The sequence below is a fragment of the Pollachius pollachius genome, assembly GCF_949987615.1.
Source record: "Pollachius pollachius genome assembly, chromosome: 2".
Classification (NCBI taxonomy): domain Eukaryota; kingdom Metazoa; phylum Chordata; class Actinopteri; order Gadiformes; family Gadidae; genus Pollachius; species Pollachius pollachius.
The window spans coordinates 37551975-37567946 of NC_136935.1; the positions used below are offsets into that span (position 1 = coordinate 37551975).

A 15972-nucleotide genomic window follows, 5' to 3' on the forward strand; every position below is an offset into this window, starting at 1 on the left:
CCCTTGTTGTTGAGGCCAGAAGCACACGGAAGTGGCGTTAGGTTTTGCTCCTGATGCACCGCAGCCTCCTGCCAGAGGGAAGGGGTCGGGCTTCAAATACTTTGGGTTTGGTCTGGGAGGAGGAGCCATCCACAAACTTCCCTGCTCGCCTCATGGTCCTGGGGGCGTACAGATCCTGGAGAGTTGGCAGATTACAGCCCATCACCTTCTCCGCGGAGCGACTGACACGCTGCAGCCTGCCTTTGTCCTTGGTAGTGGAAGCAGCGCACCAGATGGTGATGCTGGAGGTGATGTTGAACTCAATGACGGCGGTGTGGAAGTGCACGATCTTTGTCTAGGGCAGGGTGAACTCGTTCTGTGGCCGCATGAAGTACATCCTGTTGTGGATTCTGTTGAGCTGATGTTCAGCTCCCACGTGAGGTCCAGGGAGATGATGGTGTGCAGGAAGTGGAGGGATTGCCCAGTGTCCACTGGGGAGTAACAAAGGGTAATGGGGGGCGAGTGGGGGCCGTGTTCTTCCTGATGTCCACAACCATCCCCACTGTGGTCACAGCGGTGTGCTCCATGTTGTTCAGTCCAACAGGTCACCAGATGGTCAATCTCCCACCTGTAGGCGGACTCATCTCCACCTGAGATGATAACCATCAGGCTGGGGACAGACTGGTGACTGGTGACTGGAGGTGCCGCTGTAGGGATACCAGGAGAACAGCAGAGGCTGTCCTCATACAGAGGTCCGGCAATGGGTCCATAGTCATTAAGTCCTGTTGTCCTTGGGCTTTTGGGGAGGGGGATGATGCTGGAGGTTTCGTAGCAGGCTGGTACCTATAGTCCCATCCATGTCTCCAGTGAGGTGTTAAAATGAACCTCAAGCAGTAGGTTTCATGTTATTTCTGTTGCTCCCCTTGTGATGTTGTTTTATCCAGGTATAATCTATAATCTTTTCTTGTTAAACAACACAGGTGGTTTTTTAGTAAAAGGTCGTTTGGGTATTGTTTTATCACGCAACATTTAAAACTCCTTTATCCTAGCAATTATCATTTTGTTCAGCCATAACGATCCATGCCCCCCTGTAAGGCTCATTCACAGCCCTGAAGGGGGTGGGTCCAGGACTTTGAGAACCAACCACTGCCCTTCGGTTTTATCTTTATCGTTCTGCTCATACATCCATATTTCTATAATTAGCCACCCATCACTCTAGTCTAGTGTGTGTTGGTTCATGAGCGAACTGGCCGAGATAAAAGAGGACAACACCAGAACTGTTGAGGAAGAGCTTCTGATTGGCATCTCTTTTATATTTCTATCTGCATACTGATCACACCAAGATATTACAGCAAACCTTATGGTGGTTTGGGTTGGAGAACTTTCTGTCACAACACCGAAACAGGAAGTCAAAGTATCAGGAGGAAGAAGGGCCGTAGGCGCACCCATGCACAGACTAATTTTACTCTACTGATGTGACCACAGGCGTTGGTTCCACGTAGCACATTATACTTGTGCAAATATGACATGAGCGTAGCACTTGCTTGTGGTGGTGTGCTGCACGTCACTGTTTACCTTAGTGATCATATGCGCAGCAACACAGATGCATTTGTTTATGATATGATTCTAATAACCTAAAAGTTATTGAAATGTTTTGGCAAAAATATATCAAAATAAATATGAAATTTATTACTAGCTTAGCAAATTTCCTAGTCAGGTTACAACATCAAAACTGTATGAACACACAATACACAGCAAGTTCAAGCTATTCAAATTCCTATTTTCCGTTAACTCTTCATTTGTTTGCAGGTTTCCCGAGATCCCCATCCCCATTCATTTTATACACCATTAAAAACATTTATACATTTGTTTGAACATTTGCATACATGTCCATATATACACTACAATGTACATCAAATAGGTGGACACATAACAACCTCATGCATGTTTTTGTGTCTTGTTTTGGTGGGAGTTTTCGTGAAGAGGAAGTATGAGATGTCTGTGACAAGGTAAGGGTTTCAGTGTGTAGGCATATGTCAGCTGTATACCCAGAGTACCATTTCTTTGAAACTAAAAGAGGATCTAGATAATGTTAGTATGTTTGAAAGCTTTGAAAGCTTACAATAGTTTATAAGCGGTTTATAAGCTTACAGTGCTTAATTGGCTATGAATGGTTATAAACAACAGTTTATAAGCTAGTGTGCAAAACGAAATTATTATAAATGTAATGCAACCTTATTCAATTAAGTAAGCTGTATGTCTATTAATTAAAGGGGTGGTATTATGCCACCAAGCTTGAGTGTGATTAGCCAATACAAGCCATTTGAAAAGCTTCCCTTTATCACAATATTGTTTTTTAATGGCTAATCACACTTACACCTGGTGGCATAATATCACCACTTTAAAGAGTTCAGTCAATCATCTGATCATGTATTCATGTAAAAACCTGAATCACATGGCCTTACTACTAGTAGCTCTATTCTCATATCAATAATACATTTCACTTCACACCTTCACTGTAATGATCCAGAGAAGGTAAATGAAATCCAACCTCCAAGGTTACTGTACTCGAGAAACGCATAGAATCTCCAGCAACAATTGTGAGCGACTGATTAAATGCATTTTCACAAGGGTAGAAGAACAAGAAGAAGTGGAAATAAACAGAGCTGATTTGAAACCGTCTGTCTGTCTGTTCTGGGTACTTGACGGATTGTTTCCAGAAGCAATCTGAGAGACTGTGTGTCTATTTCTAGTTTAGTCACACACCACGCCAAAGGAGGCAAGACGATTGTCTAGCCAAGTAAGCCATTACAGAGTAAGTGCAAATTGAAACACAGGTGTATCCCCTCAACGGTATAGACTATAACGGGTATCTTTGACCTAAATCTGTCTGCGCATCACATCCTAACTCCACGATGTCATCACCTGGGGAAGATAGAATCGAACGTTGTCGACGGTGACGCTGGGTCCGTCCACGCTGAAATATGGGGAAACAAGAGATAGCATGTCCGTCCATTCACCTCATCCATCCACCTCCTGCGACCTGTCTAGTGTCAACACTCTTAAGTACGTGTTAGTCCTCCTCATTGAGGGCTACGCTGTGTCACCTGTCCTCCACACAGGGGCGCTGGTTCACTCAGTCTTGGGTGCCTTGGTTGATGACCTTCTTTTTGCGCAGGGAGACCAGGTCATAGAAGGGATCCCTGGTGATGCTCGCTCTGTTCAGGGGAGGTCAACAGCAACAGATAAGACTTCATCATCACGGACATCATCGTCATCCTGACAAGACATGTAGGAGTGAGTGGGTGTGTGTGTCTGTGCGCGTGTCTGACTGGATGGCCTCAATCCAGGAGTGCCTCTCCTCTGTATCAGTGTGTGTCTGTGTGCGTGTGTATGGGTGCATGTGTATGTGTGTGTGTGTGTGTGTGTATGTGTGTGTTCATGGAGGCGTTACTCTGACCTGATGGCCCCTATCCAGGAGTACCTCTCCTCTGTATCAGTGTGTGTGTGTGGCTGTGTGTGTGTGTATGTGTGTGCGTCTCTGACCTGAGGGCCTTTATCCAGGAGTCCCTCCCATCTGTATCAGTGTGTGTGTGTGTGTGTGTGTGTGTGTGTGTGTGCGCGTGTGTCTCTGACCCGATGGCCTCTATCCAGGAGTCCCTCCCGTCTGTATCAGTGTGTGTGTGTGTGTGTGTGTGTGCGCGTGTGTCTCTGACCTGATGACCTCTATCCAGGAGTCCATCCCGTCTGTATCAGTGTGTGTGTGTGTGTGTGTGTGCGCGTGTGTCTCTGACCTGATGGCCTCTATCCAGGAGTCCCTCTCGTCTGCGCTGGCAGCACAGATTGTGTAGGACTGGTGCTTCCCCTCCACCACCCGGCCGTCGGTCTCCGTCTTGCAAGCCTTGATCCTCTGGCCCCGGCTGTTGGAGTTGGTCATCGCCAGGCAGTACTGAGGGTGGAGGGGACGGCCGGGGTCACTGGTCTAGCATCACTTGACAGATTGATTTTCGGCTCATCCATCATTAAACCAAAGGAAATCCGCAGATTAATTCTTTCTTTATCAATAAAATGAGTTTAATCAACATAACCTGTTCGTCTGATTGGATTTCTTCATTTCAAATTCCGTTCCAATCCGTTGAATTATGTTTTGTTTGTTCATACTTATTTTATCCATCATTCATGTCCAGTTCATCTCATTCACAAAGGTTTTTTCTATGTATTAGTTATGTCTGCTCGGTGTTGCTTACAGGCTTGCGAGGATAGTGAACTTCTTTGACAAACAGGTTCTCTAATGGAATGATACCTCTGGGCTCCTTATCCTGGAGATATAGAGACAGAAAGACAGAGACAGACAGACAAACAGACAGACGGACAGATAAAGAGACAGACAGACAGACAGACAGACAGACAGACAGACAGACAGACAGACAGACAGACAGAGCACAATTAATCTGAAGGATGGACATCCTCCTTCATTGTGGGAGCCCCTTTTCTCATTGACTGACTGACTGAATGATTGAATGACTATCCATCACTGAAAGGGCAGTTTTTTCCAAGCATTTACACACTTCTGTTTTGCACTTCTCCATTTTATGAGTTCAGAGAAACGGTACATACAGTTTAGACGCTGAAAAAACCATAGTAGAGGTTTGATTTGACGGTGGCTAAAGGCTTTATGTTTTGAAAATAAAGATGAACGACGACTAGACCCAAAAGCATTGTGAGCGTGAATATCGCCTCACAAGAAGAACTACAATCGTATTGGCCCTATGCTCCCCAGCCCAGGAGAAAGAGCATTAATACGGGTGACTGTAGTGGAAGAGGTGAGTGGGCGTGGGAGTCTTACAGTGGTGTACTCAAAGTAGTACAGGCAGTTGTCAGTCAGGATGAACCAGCGTCTCTTCCACGTCTTAACGCGGCCTCCTGCAAATACAGAGAAACACATGCTCACTGATATATATGCTGATTACAAACATGTATGTTTAATGTACACACACGTATACACATATATATGTATACACACACACACACACATACATACATACACATATACAAACACACATGCACACACATATATATATATACACACACATATACATATATATACATATACATTGTAATTACAAGCAGAAATATGCATGCAAACTAGAAACACATATAAATATGTGTTAATTATAAACAAACAACTGCTAATGAGAAACTGATATATACTAACCGGAAACCAATACATGCTTATTAATGTAAATTTATAACAAATACAATGCAGTTAGGAATAATCATTCGATAGTTAGTCAGAAATATGACTGTGACACATCTCATAACGTGTGTCATCACTTTGGCCGGAGTTACCGAGCTTGAGGAGCCAGCCCTCACGGTCAGGGTTGAAGAAGGTGTGAGTGAGGTCATTGCCATCGTCTTCTGGTATCTTGAAGGGCTCGTTGCGGATGCTGTCGTACAGTTTCTGAGAAAAGGGGGAGGCAGGGGAGTCGAATAGAGAGCTTTAAGTTAAATAATTTGTAGTATTCTCTATTCATCTCCTGACAAGGTGGGCAATTCACAGTAACATGATACAGTCATGTCACATTAAAAGACAGCATGAAATAATTATTACAATATGTTATTTAAATCAAGCAAAGTTATATTTATTGGATATTCTACAATGAAAGAGGAATTGCAGCATAGGACTCCACCTTCTATTTCCCCATTAGTTTTTGTTTTTTGCATTGCTAATGTGACTCCAGACAAGGTTTCGATGCAGTGATTGGCTAGTCAGATAGATGTGATGGCTCGCCAGAATGTTGCCTATCATGTCAGTCTCTCACTGCAACAGACAGAGCTTGGCTAGGTTTATTTGTAAAAACTGCCAGTAAATTAGGGGTGGGAATCTCTTGGCACCTCACGATTCGATTCGATTCCGATTCAGAGGTCAACGATTCGATTCTAAAATGATTATTGATGCATCTCAAAGAAATTGATTTTTTTATGTGCATTTCCATGCAGGATTTTCAAAAAATATATATACATCTGAATTTGCTACTCAGAGTTTGCTAATCACTTCCTACTTTTGTGATGATCATTAAAGAAATCAACAGATTAATTACCTTATCTAATATTTTATTAGAGACATTTTTTGACTAGCTTTTGTCACAAATATGACTTTCTATGAACAATGCAATAATCAAATGCAGCTTGCATTACAACACACTATGGAAGTAGGTAAAAAATAAACAGATTTAGTTTTCTTTTCTTTGTAATCTTTATTTTCTATGTCATTAAAGAAAACGCTGCTCTTAGTCAATTACAAGAAAAAGAACTTGTTTGTCGTTCTTGTGTCTGGCTGTGAGTTTGCGTGCATGCTATGCGTAGGCTAAATCGCAATCGCGTCCAGACAAATCAGATTGGCCAAAACACATTGAAGATAAATTAAATAATTTTAAAACTACTCAAATTATCCCTCTCTGTCGAACAGAATGTTGCAGGAGGTGAACAAATTAAAAAAAATAATAAAAAAGTATATCTATATATTATTTCTTTTAAATTCCGTTTATCAACTTATCTGAATCGAAACGGAATCGTTCTACACAGAATCGTGATGCATCAAAGAATAGATTATTTTTCCCACCCCTACAGTAAATGCTAGGATTTTGGGGCAGTGCAACATGTTACAATATAACAAAAAAAAAGCAAATAAAAAAAGCTATAAGATAATAATAATATGTTATTCATCAAATAACAATAACCACGAAATGAAACGATTAGAATAATAAACAGGGCAAACTGCTGGTATTCATTGGGCCTGAATGAAGACTTCTGCATTCAGTTGCCCCACCCTGCTAGTGTTTAGAACCAAGATGGACCCAAGATGGCCGCTTGGTGAGGAAGGCCCGAGTGGTTACCGTGAGCAGTGGGACAGGCAGGTCTCCTCCGTTGTTGATCCCCCGGTTCATGGAGATGAAGCGCTCCAGCGTGGTCTTGTCCTTCACGTTGGGATTGTGGAGGCTGGTGTTCAGCATGATGATGGCGAAGGACAGGATGTAGCACGTGTCTGGGGGAGACAAGGCGTTTTGTGTATGAACACACACATATCATGCATGTGCACATACAAACACAGGCAGAGGATGCATTACTCTGTTATAGAATCCGCTTGTTTGAGAAAATAAACAAGAAGGCCAACGTGCTTCTTGTCGATAAGACACGCATATTAAAAATAAAAATAAACACATACACACACATACAAATCTACACACAAAGACACAGAGGAAGAAGCTTGCGTCGGCTACCACTGGACTGGAAGACAGGAGCGTTGCAGTTGCAGTAGCGCGTGGCGAAGGCCTCCATCATGCGGTCGATCTTCTGGGCCTCACCGGGCAGACGGAAACTCCACAGGAACTGTCTGCCAAACCCACACGCACACACACACGTCATGTAGAACTATTTCAAATAAAAGTGTGTGTGTGTATGCTCATGTCTGTGTGTGTGCGTGCGTGCGTGCGTGCGTCTGTGTGCGTGCGTGCGTGCGTGTGTCTGTGTGCGTGCGTGCGTGCGTGCGTGCGTGCGTGTGTGTGTGTGCGTGTGCACCGTGAGGTTAAAGGTCATGTGGGTGGTGGTCACCTGAGCGCTTGCACCAGGTTGAGGTTGGAGAACTGGTGGAGCTCTACGAAAGCCTTCAGGGTCTGCAGGTGGAGCTCCTCCCTGGAGATGGAGGGATGGGCGGAGGGATGGTTGAATAATTAAATGATAAGAGTAATCATAATAATTTAATAATATGTGACATTTAGACACATTTGGTGGATAGAGAGCCTCAAAGGTTTTATTGGTACATACATTAATATGTTTTCTCCTGTTGGCATATTGTGTATATATATATAGATATAGTTTTTTTCTGTATTTATTTGTTGTAATAATAACGTTGAATCTCTTCTATTTCTTCTACTACTGTACTGTACTTTCTGCTATTACAGCCAAATTGCCAGTCTGGGGTTAACAAAGGGCGATCTTATCTTATCTTTATTTTATCCCGGACCATAACAACCATCATCATCATCATCATCATCATTATAATTATCATCAGTGTCACCACCATGATGAGGATGAGGATGATGATGGTGAGGTTGATGATTACGTCTCCCCACCTCTCTCCCAGGAACTCCCCGATGGCGGTCTTGTTGAGCCCCTCCTCCCTGTAGAGGAACTCAGCGATAGAGTTGGCTCCGGGTTCCAGGAGCTGGCAGTCCAACATGTAGTTAATACCCTGCACACACACACACAAGTCATTTATACACATACACACAAACACGCACATACAGATATACGCACACCAGTGGATGACAATGTTGAGAATAAAAAAATTAGATTGTCCAGACTACTGTAATAAATGAATGCCCTTAAATAGGACTACTTTAATGCCTTTGTATATGTAATGTTCGTTTCCCTGGGTAAAGGGATACTACCACCCCCTATTGCCTATTGACAATTACTTCAGGGAGGACGTTCCTCCCTCAGCCTCCATTGACTCCCATTCATTTCCCCGAAAGTGTTGGCGGCCGGTGAATAACATGGGGTTAAATGGGAGAGAGGAGGAAAGTCCTCCTCTGAGTGGGTGTGACTAGCTAAGGGATCTGGATCCCGCCTGCATCTATTCACGAATAGGCTGGAGCCCTGGCCGCGCTATGAACCAATAAGCAGGAGCCCTGGCTGTGGAGCAGCCTGGAGGGAGGGGTTACCCCCTCACGTCTAGGCTACGAGAACCAATGAACCCGCTCAGTTGTATGACTCATTTCCACCGAGCAGTGCGCTACTTGTACAGCTGCCGGGCTGCGGAGCCCGGGGCCGTGCAGGGCTGCCCACGGGGGCCAGGCTGACCACGGCCGAGCTGCGGAGCCCGCAAGGAGGATTGACTTGATCTATAAATGAAGTCCCTCAATCTTAATTGCCTTTGACCAACATTCTGAACATCCACATTTGCCTCAAACAATGTTAGGCTTACAGACCTCATGTAAATAGTTGTGAAATAATGTTTTTGTTGTTATATTAATTGTTTGTCACTCTGAGATATTGTGGAAAGGATGTTAGTGGATGATTCAGAGCATGATGCTTTTTAAATGGAATCACTTTTGGTTTTGTGTCTTCATTTCTCTTAAAACAATCGTAGCTGAAAATAAACATAGCCAAATTACAACCAATAGCTTCAGTCATTGAGGGCAAAAATAGGCCCAATGATAGGCCCAGATTTTATTATTTAGTTTTACAAATCAAGAGTAGGCCTGATTTGACTAATTGGCTTTGCATCCTCTCCTTCTGCCCTTGTAGTCCAAGACATGCTGCCCACCAGCTTTAAAAATCTAATGCTGCTACTGGTGGATTTGTATCAATTCACATAATTATCCCTCCCTGCTATTTTGTAGTTCACCAAAACACCCTGAAACAACTTGAATCTCACATAGTTATGCCACCATATGCCACTAACAGTGCAAGCAGGCCAATGGCAACTAAGTGCGCAGTCCTTCCTCCCTCACTTTAAAAACCACCTGCCGCCACTGACGCACACGTCACTTGTAGACACACACACACACACACACACACACACACACACACACACAGGGGTACACATACACACACCTACACACATACACAATCACACACACACATACAGGCACACACACACACACACACAAAATAAACAACGCAGAAATTGCTTGCAAGAATGCAAGATGCATGCAGAAATAATGTATCCATGAGCAACCACATTAGATAGACCACCGCATGCAGTATAACAGACACGCAATGATGATCTCATAGAGACCTATATCACAAGTAGGAGCACCCAGCAGTTTCATCAGAGAGCCCAGTGTGATTCTACATCCTACATGCATCATGGTTACCACCACATCCCTCTCTCCATGTCTTTCTTCCCACACCATCACTCTTCAACAGAACACCAAACGCTTGCACTTATATGTTTACAGGCAGGCAGGAAACCAGGGCACAAGCCGGTTACCGCAGCAGTCTGATTTCCTTACCGCCATGACAACACCAAAACAGGGGTGTAGCGGTAAGTGCTTTCAGTAAAAAGTTTACAGCATTTGCAGTTTGTAAATATGAGCCTGACCCGGATATACAACAGCATGTTTTCAATGTGTCTATGGACTCGTTCTTTGGCTGTCCCCAACCCTGTTTGTGTTCTGATTAGAGAAGCAAATGTCTTCATTTACTTTTTACACTTTTGCTTAGGTCATAACTTTTAGTCTTGACAATTTAAGGGTATGAGATCGTCCTTGGTTATTGTAAAATATATTGGGATATAAATATATATATATATACACATATATTAATATATATATACATACATATATAAATATGTGTATATATATATATATATATATATATATATATATATATATATATATATATATATATATATATACACACATATTTGCATATATACTGTTAAAAAACATACCTAGATTCAGGCCGTAATTCAACTGTTTTTCTTTGTTGTCAGTTCATTATATTGTCATAATTTTATACCATGATGCTAATGATGATACTATCATCATACAATGATAGTATCAGTTATGATGGTGGCAGACCGCGTTGTTCTCTTTCCATGTTGTGAGTCAGCGATGAGCACATAGGAAGTGAAGTCGAACCACAGCCTGAACTCTGTTGCAAGACCCACAAGTATGCGCACACACACACACACACACACACGCAGACACACACCCACACAAACACACACACACACACACACACACATACACATGCACACAATCACGCACACACTCACACACACAAGAGTAGCCCACCTTTTTGGGGTCCATGTTGAACTTCTTCTTTCCGTTGGAGAACTTCTTTCCTTTCTCGATAGTCCTGCTGCTAATGAGGTCACAGTTAAGGTAAGAGAAGTAGGTAAAAAAACATGAAATCATCAGGTCAGAGAATGAACCATCACGCAAACACACACACACACACACACACACACACACACACACACACACACACACACACTCTGGTCAAATAGTCTTTCTTGCTTAGAAAAGGTGATTGAAATGACCCGGAATGATCTAAGTGTCAGCCATGATAAGAGCTGTTTAAATTCCCTAAATGCTAGGTTAAGGCGCTTCAATGATTTCTTTCTTATCCTCTTTAGCATAGCTTAGGGTACAATGGAAAATCCTTTACGAAAGGAAAGGAGATTATGCCGTCCGGCAATTCCTTGCGAAAACAACCCTCACCTTTTTCCCCTGATTGACCACCGTTCTACAGCCAACACGGTAAGAATGCACAGGGCAAAATATTTAAGAGGCGCTTCTACAACTACACATTGTAGATTCACCACAGCAGACCTACGCCCATCACATCTGCCAAAATCTGCCAAAATATATGAGCAACTCTCAGTCAATAACTCTGTGGGTCTTCACAGACTAATTGACAGGAAGTTGCTTTCCTTACTAGGCTGAATGGGGATCCTGTAAACTAGCCAAATATACATTCTCTAACCTCCTATGAGCTGTGCCTGTTAACAGAATATGTGATATAAAATTCCAACATACCTCTCCTCTGACGACTCAAAGCTGAGGATGTCTGCCATGACATTGTCTATCTCTGACTTTAGCTTCTGGTAAACGAAGAGGAGGTCAGAGGTCAACATGGCGATTTAAACATATGACAAATGTACTTATTGTAACAAATGCACTTATTGTAAGTCGCTTTGGATAAAAGTGTCTGCTAAATGCCCTAAATGTAAATGTAAATGTAAATGTAAACATCAGGAATTAAGAAAGTCAAAAGTGTGTGTGTGTGTGTGTGTGTGTGTGTGTGTGTGTGTGTGTACGTTGGTGTGTCTGTGTGCATGTGTGTACATGAACATGAAGCATCAAGCAGGAAATGTTTGGTATTTGTACTTAAAAAAAATGACTTACACACTTAATCTATTATAAAAAATTTACTAAGTTAAATTGTGTCTGTGTGTGAGTGATTATTTGTGTTTATTATTTTCAGTGATGAGAAAGTGAGTAAGTGAGTGAGTTTGCGTGTGTGTGTATGTGTTCACCTGGATGTCCTCAAGTAGATCTTTCTTGTAGATTCTCATGCTCTCCATCTCTATTTTCTCATCTGCCGTTAAGTCTGATGGCACTGATGACACAGCCAATCACAACACAGGGTGATGACTTCCTACCCAGTCCAATCGTGTACCACTCAAAACCCTCACACACTCATGTCGTCGTCCACATTGCTTTAGTATTTAATTCAAGAATACCTTTTGTGTTTATTATTTTCAGTAGCAAATCACTGTAGAAAAAGAGCTAGGTAAAAGGTATTGATAGTTTTGGGTATCTCACATACCGAAAATGTCATCAGTTTACTGCAAGCCAAGGGGACTGATTAGATAAAGTACATTATGTGCAGCAGTGGCTAGGCTTTGACCAGAGAACTTCCTCAACCCCACCCAGCCCCAACCACTACCACCACCACCACCCACCCTGAGCTCCTCAGCCTCCGAGGCCAGAGAATACCTCTTCCGTTTGAGGACGTTTAAACCCTAGGAACATCATTATTATTGGGTTTTATTCTGAATAAGACCGCCCCATGTTGACTGTTCTAATGCCACTTTCTGCCTGTAGCTCTGTCTATACGTATGTTTGAGAGAAAACTAATGCGGGCAGCAATTAAGTGGTAAAGTCAAATAAATAATTAATCTGAGTAAATAATAAGGCAATACATTTAGACAAAAGATGTAGACATAATAAGGTTATGTTTTGTTGAATGACATAGCTTTTGATAGCGACGTTATCAAACCCATTTAAAAAGATATACTTTTTTATTAAGTTAGTCTAAATAGTTTTTTTGTTAACTAAAATAAAAAGGTTTACAAATAGGAAATCTAATATCTTTTTACTCACCCATTATGGAATCGGTCATTGAAGTCCAAGAGCAGATGAACACTTGAACATACAATCCACCCTGCTAAAGGGAATGAACTTCGTCGTTGTATCTTGATACCTCACCGGGGACTGACGCTGCACGCGACCGCTCAGACGCGCACGGCCGCGCTTCCGCCCTCTGCCTCTCACACATCTTTCTCATGAAACAGCTTTTCAGTTCCTCTTTATGAAAATGCAAACCTGACCAGAAGCATGTTAACTGTTTTCAATAGATACCAGTGTGCACGTGTGCCGTTGATAAGTGTGTTATAAAAGCGTACAACGCTTGTTACTTAAAGGATCCTGATAAAGTTTATACAGTATTACCCGTTCAAGTCGTCGGTGGGATTTTCGTTGTGTGAAAATGTTAAGTTCGTTTCCTGCTAGACGCCACCTAGTGGCCGTCCAGTAACATCGCACATCTTCCCTGAGTTGACACACGATTCTGTCTGTGGTTTACCCCTGCAAGAGGCTGGTTGACACCTGGTCAGGGCAGCCTCCATAGATAAAGAACAGGTTAAGGTTTTTTTTTCCACTTACCCTCACTCGTAACTACACAGACTTATAAATAAATACAGACATCCACACGCATGGTCAGCGTCCAATTAGCGATGTCTGCGATGACCAGAAATATCCTCCCTGGCCTCCGCCCACTGCCCGTGACAATAGCCAATTAGATACCTTGTGAATAGCTGCACATTGCCATAGCTGCACATAATAAAACAAATAATCTCCAGCTGCATGGGTCTGTCTCCTTGGGAGACCTGCATCAGGGATGTCCCTCTATGATTGGCTGCTGAGCCCTTACTGTCAAATTGTTTGTCTCCTATAAAATATCCATTTACTTTCACTAAATTCAGTTGTATTGATATGAATGAAGTAGCCTATGAATCCATGTTGTCTAACCATGATGGAGAACTGTTTCTATTTGCAGAGCAAATGCTTTTCAGCCAGGTGAGTCCATCCTGACCGAAGGCCTTTCTCAGGACAAGATGTTTTAACTTCCAAGCTCAAAACCGGACTGGGCAGAAGTGTAGCTTTACCTTATACCCAGAAAAGTAAACCTGATTTTGTGCAGGGCTGCGGCCACAGAATCTGTTCCATCAGAGTTGACCTGCTGTGGATCAGACCTGCAGATATCATGTCATAGGTCTCCAAGAAGAGGTCAGAGACCATGATGGAGGAGGGAGATAGGTCACTAACCATGGGGCTAGGTCAGTTACCATGGAGATAGGTCAGTCACCACGAGATAGGTCAGTCACCATGGAGATGGGTAAGTTAGCACAGAGATATGTCCATCCCCATGGAGCTAGGTCAGTAACCATGGGGATCAATCAGTCTCAAACTGAGAATATTTTGATGTGTGTGTGTTGTGTGTGTGTGTGTGTGTGTGTGTGTGTGTGTGTGTGTGTGTGTGTGTGTGTGTGTGTGTGTGTAAGAGAGAGCATGCATGTATGTGTGTTTGTATAGACTCTAAGGGTCAGTAAGCTAACACTGAAAGGTGAGGGTGAACTATTATTTGTGAGTGTGTGGATGTGTGTTTGTGTGTTTAGATAGCTGACTGTATTCCACACCCAGATGCCACACATTGCTAGAAATGCCACCATGCATTATGAATGACATCCAGAAAGAAAGTGTGTATGTGTTAATGCTGCACATTATTATTTCATTGCGCCTGTGGCGATACCATCACATCAGGCTCAACAGACACAGAGCATACATATATCATATTATATTACAGAAGAATTTTCATTCTTTCCTTCTTTCTTTTTTTTTCTTTTCTGTCTTTCTTCCTTTCTTCCTATCTTTTATTCAAACTTTCTATATTTATTTTCCCTCCATCCCTTCCTCTCTCCTTCTCTTCCTTCCTTCCTTCTTCCTTCCTTCCTTCCGTCCTTCCTTCCTTCCTTCCTTCCTTCCTTTCTTCCTTCCTTCCCTCCTGCCTTCCCCACTTGCTCCCTCCCTGTGTCCACTCAGCCCAATGTACCACCCCGGCCTGTTGTTCCTGTAACTCCTCTTCCGTGGCAGCTTAATCATAGCCCAGGCTGTTGAGAACACGCTCTCTACTCTGCCTATAGGTCAGCACAACACACTCCTAATAAAGCAGCCATTTTGTTCCAACACTGTTAATTAAGTGTCTTGGTAAACAAGGACACCAAACAACACAACTTAGATTGTGGTGCAAATAAAGTTGTTTGTGTTCTGGAACAACGCGGCTGGGGATTGGTCCATTATAGAGACGATATAGCGTAGGAGTGGACCAGGTGTTTCAATTATAATCGGAAGAGATTTGCACTTCTGTGCCAATATTTGGATGACAAATATATGTATGTTCTTAAAGGTGAACATGGCAAACTTCCTCTTGTTTTACCATCACGTGTGATCTCACGTTTGGGTAGATCTTGACATGTATTTCAATGGCCAGTCCCCTTCATGCCTAGAGCTAAATAAGGAGCTCCTCTAAGTTAGTGCCATTCATTGGATGGTGTGTTTTGAAAACAAGCATGATGCTAAAGGAAAAACAGGATCATTCTAATGGTGTCTTTATCTGTAAATGGAAGTTGTAATTGTCCTCTGGGAATTCAGTGAATTAAGTGCTTTGAGAGAGAGAGAGAGAGAGAGAGAGAGAGAGAGAGAGAGAGAGAGAGACAGAAAGGGGAGGGAGAGAGACAGAGAGAGAGAGCGAGAGATAGGGGAGATGGGAGAGAGATGAGCGAGACAGATGTTGAAGAGAGAGAGACATGTATCGTAAGTAATGAGTGATGACTCATTTTTCCATTGAACAAAAAACAGCTTTTGTTGATTTATTTATTATTTGATTATTAATGTTCAATTTAATTATTATATATATTTATCGATGTACATGTAGATTGAGATCTATTTTCATAACGGCAATCGATCAACATGGATCAACACTATCTGTATGGAAATGGCTTCATAATGGCTCATCAACAGCTAACCTTCAATTTCTGTATGTCCCCACAGACATTTACAAGACTGCCATGCGGCCAACAGGGGGAAAACCGACAAACTAGTTTGATTTGAATGTTGATTCGATATTTCATTGGCA

General features: G+C 42.6%; 1 protein-coding gene across 2 annotated transcripts; it reads right to left on the reverse strand.

Annotated features, from left to right (window-relative positions):
* Positions 1 to 1643: 1643 nt before the first annotated feature.
* Positions 1644 to 13151, reverse strand: cyth4b (cytohesin 4b). 2 transcript variants are annotated; one of them, XM_079730209.1, is made up of 13 exons: positions 12882 to 13151; positions 12032 to 12114; positions 11532 to 11596; positions 10785 to 10851; positions 8112 to 8230; positions 7591 to 7671; positions 7260 to 7372; positions 6876 to 7024; positions 5329 to 5440; positions 4826 to 4902; positions 4227 to 4298; positions 3774 to 3928; positions 1644 to 3197 (listed from the first exon to the last, which is right to left on the reverse strand). In XM_079730209.1, the coding sequence occupies exons 1-13, from the start codon at positions 12898 to 12900 to the stop codon at positions 3116 to 3118; spliced, it is 1194 nt and encodes a 397-aa protein (XP_079586335.1). In that variant the 5' UTR covers positions 12901 to 13151; the 3' UTR covers positions 1644 to 3115. The 2 variants fall into 2 exon arrangements, with proteins under 2 accessions (XP_079586335.1, XP_079586334.1); XM_079730208.1 differs by having other exon boundaries at positions 10785 to 10854; positions 12882 to 13150.
* Between the last annotated feature and the right edge of the window lie 2821 nt (positions 13152 to 15972).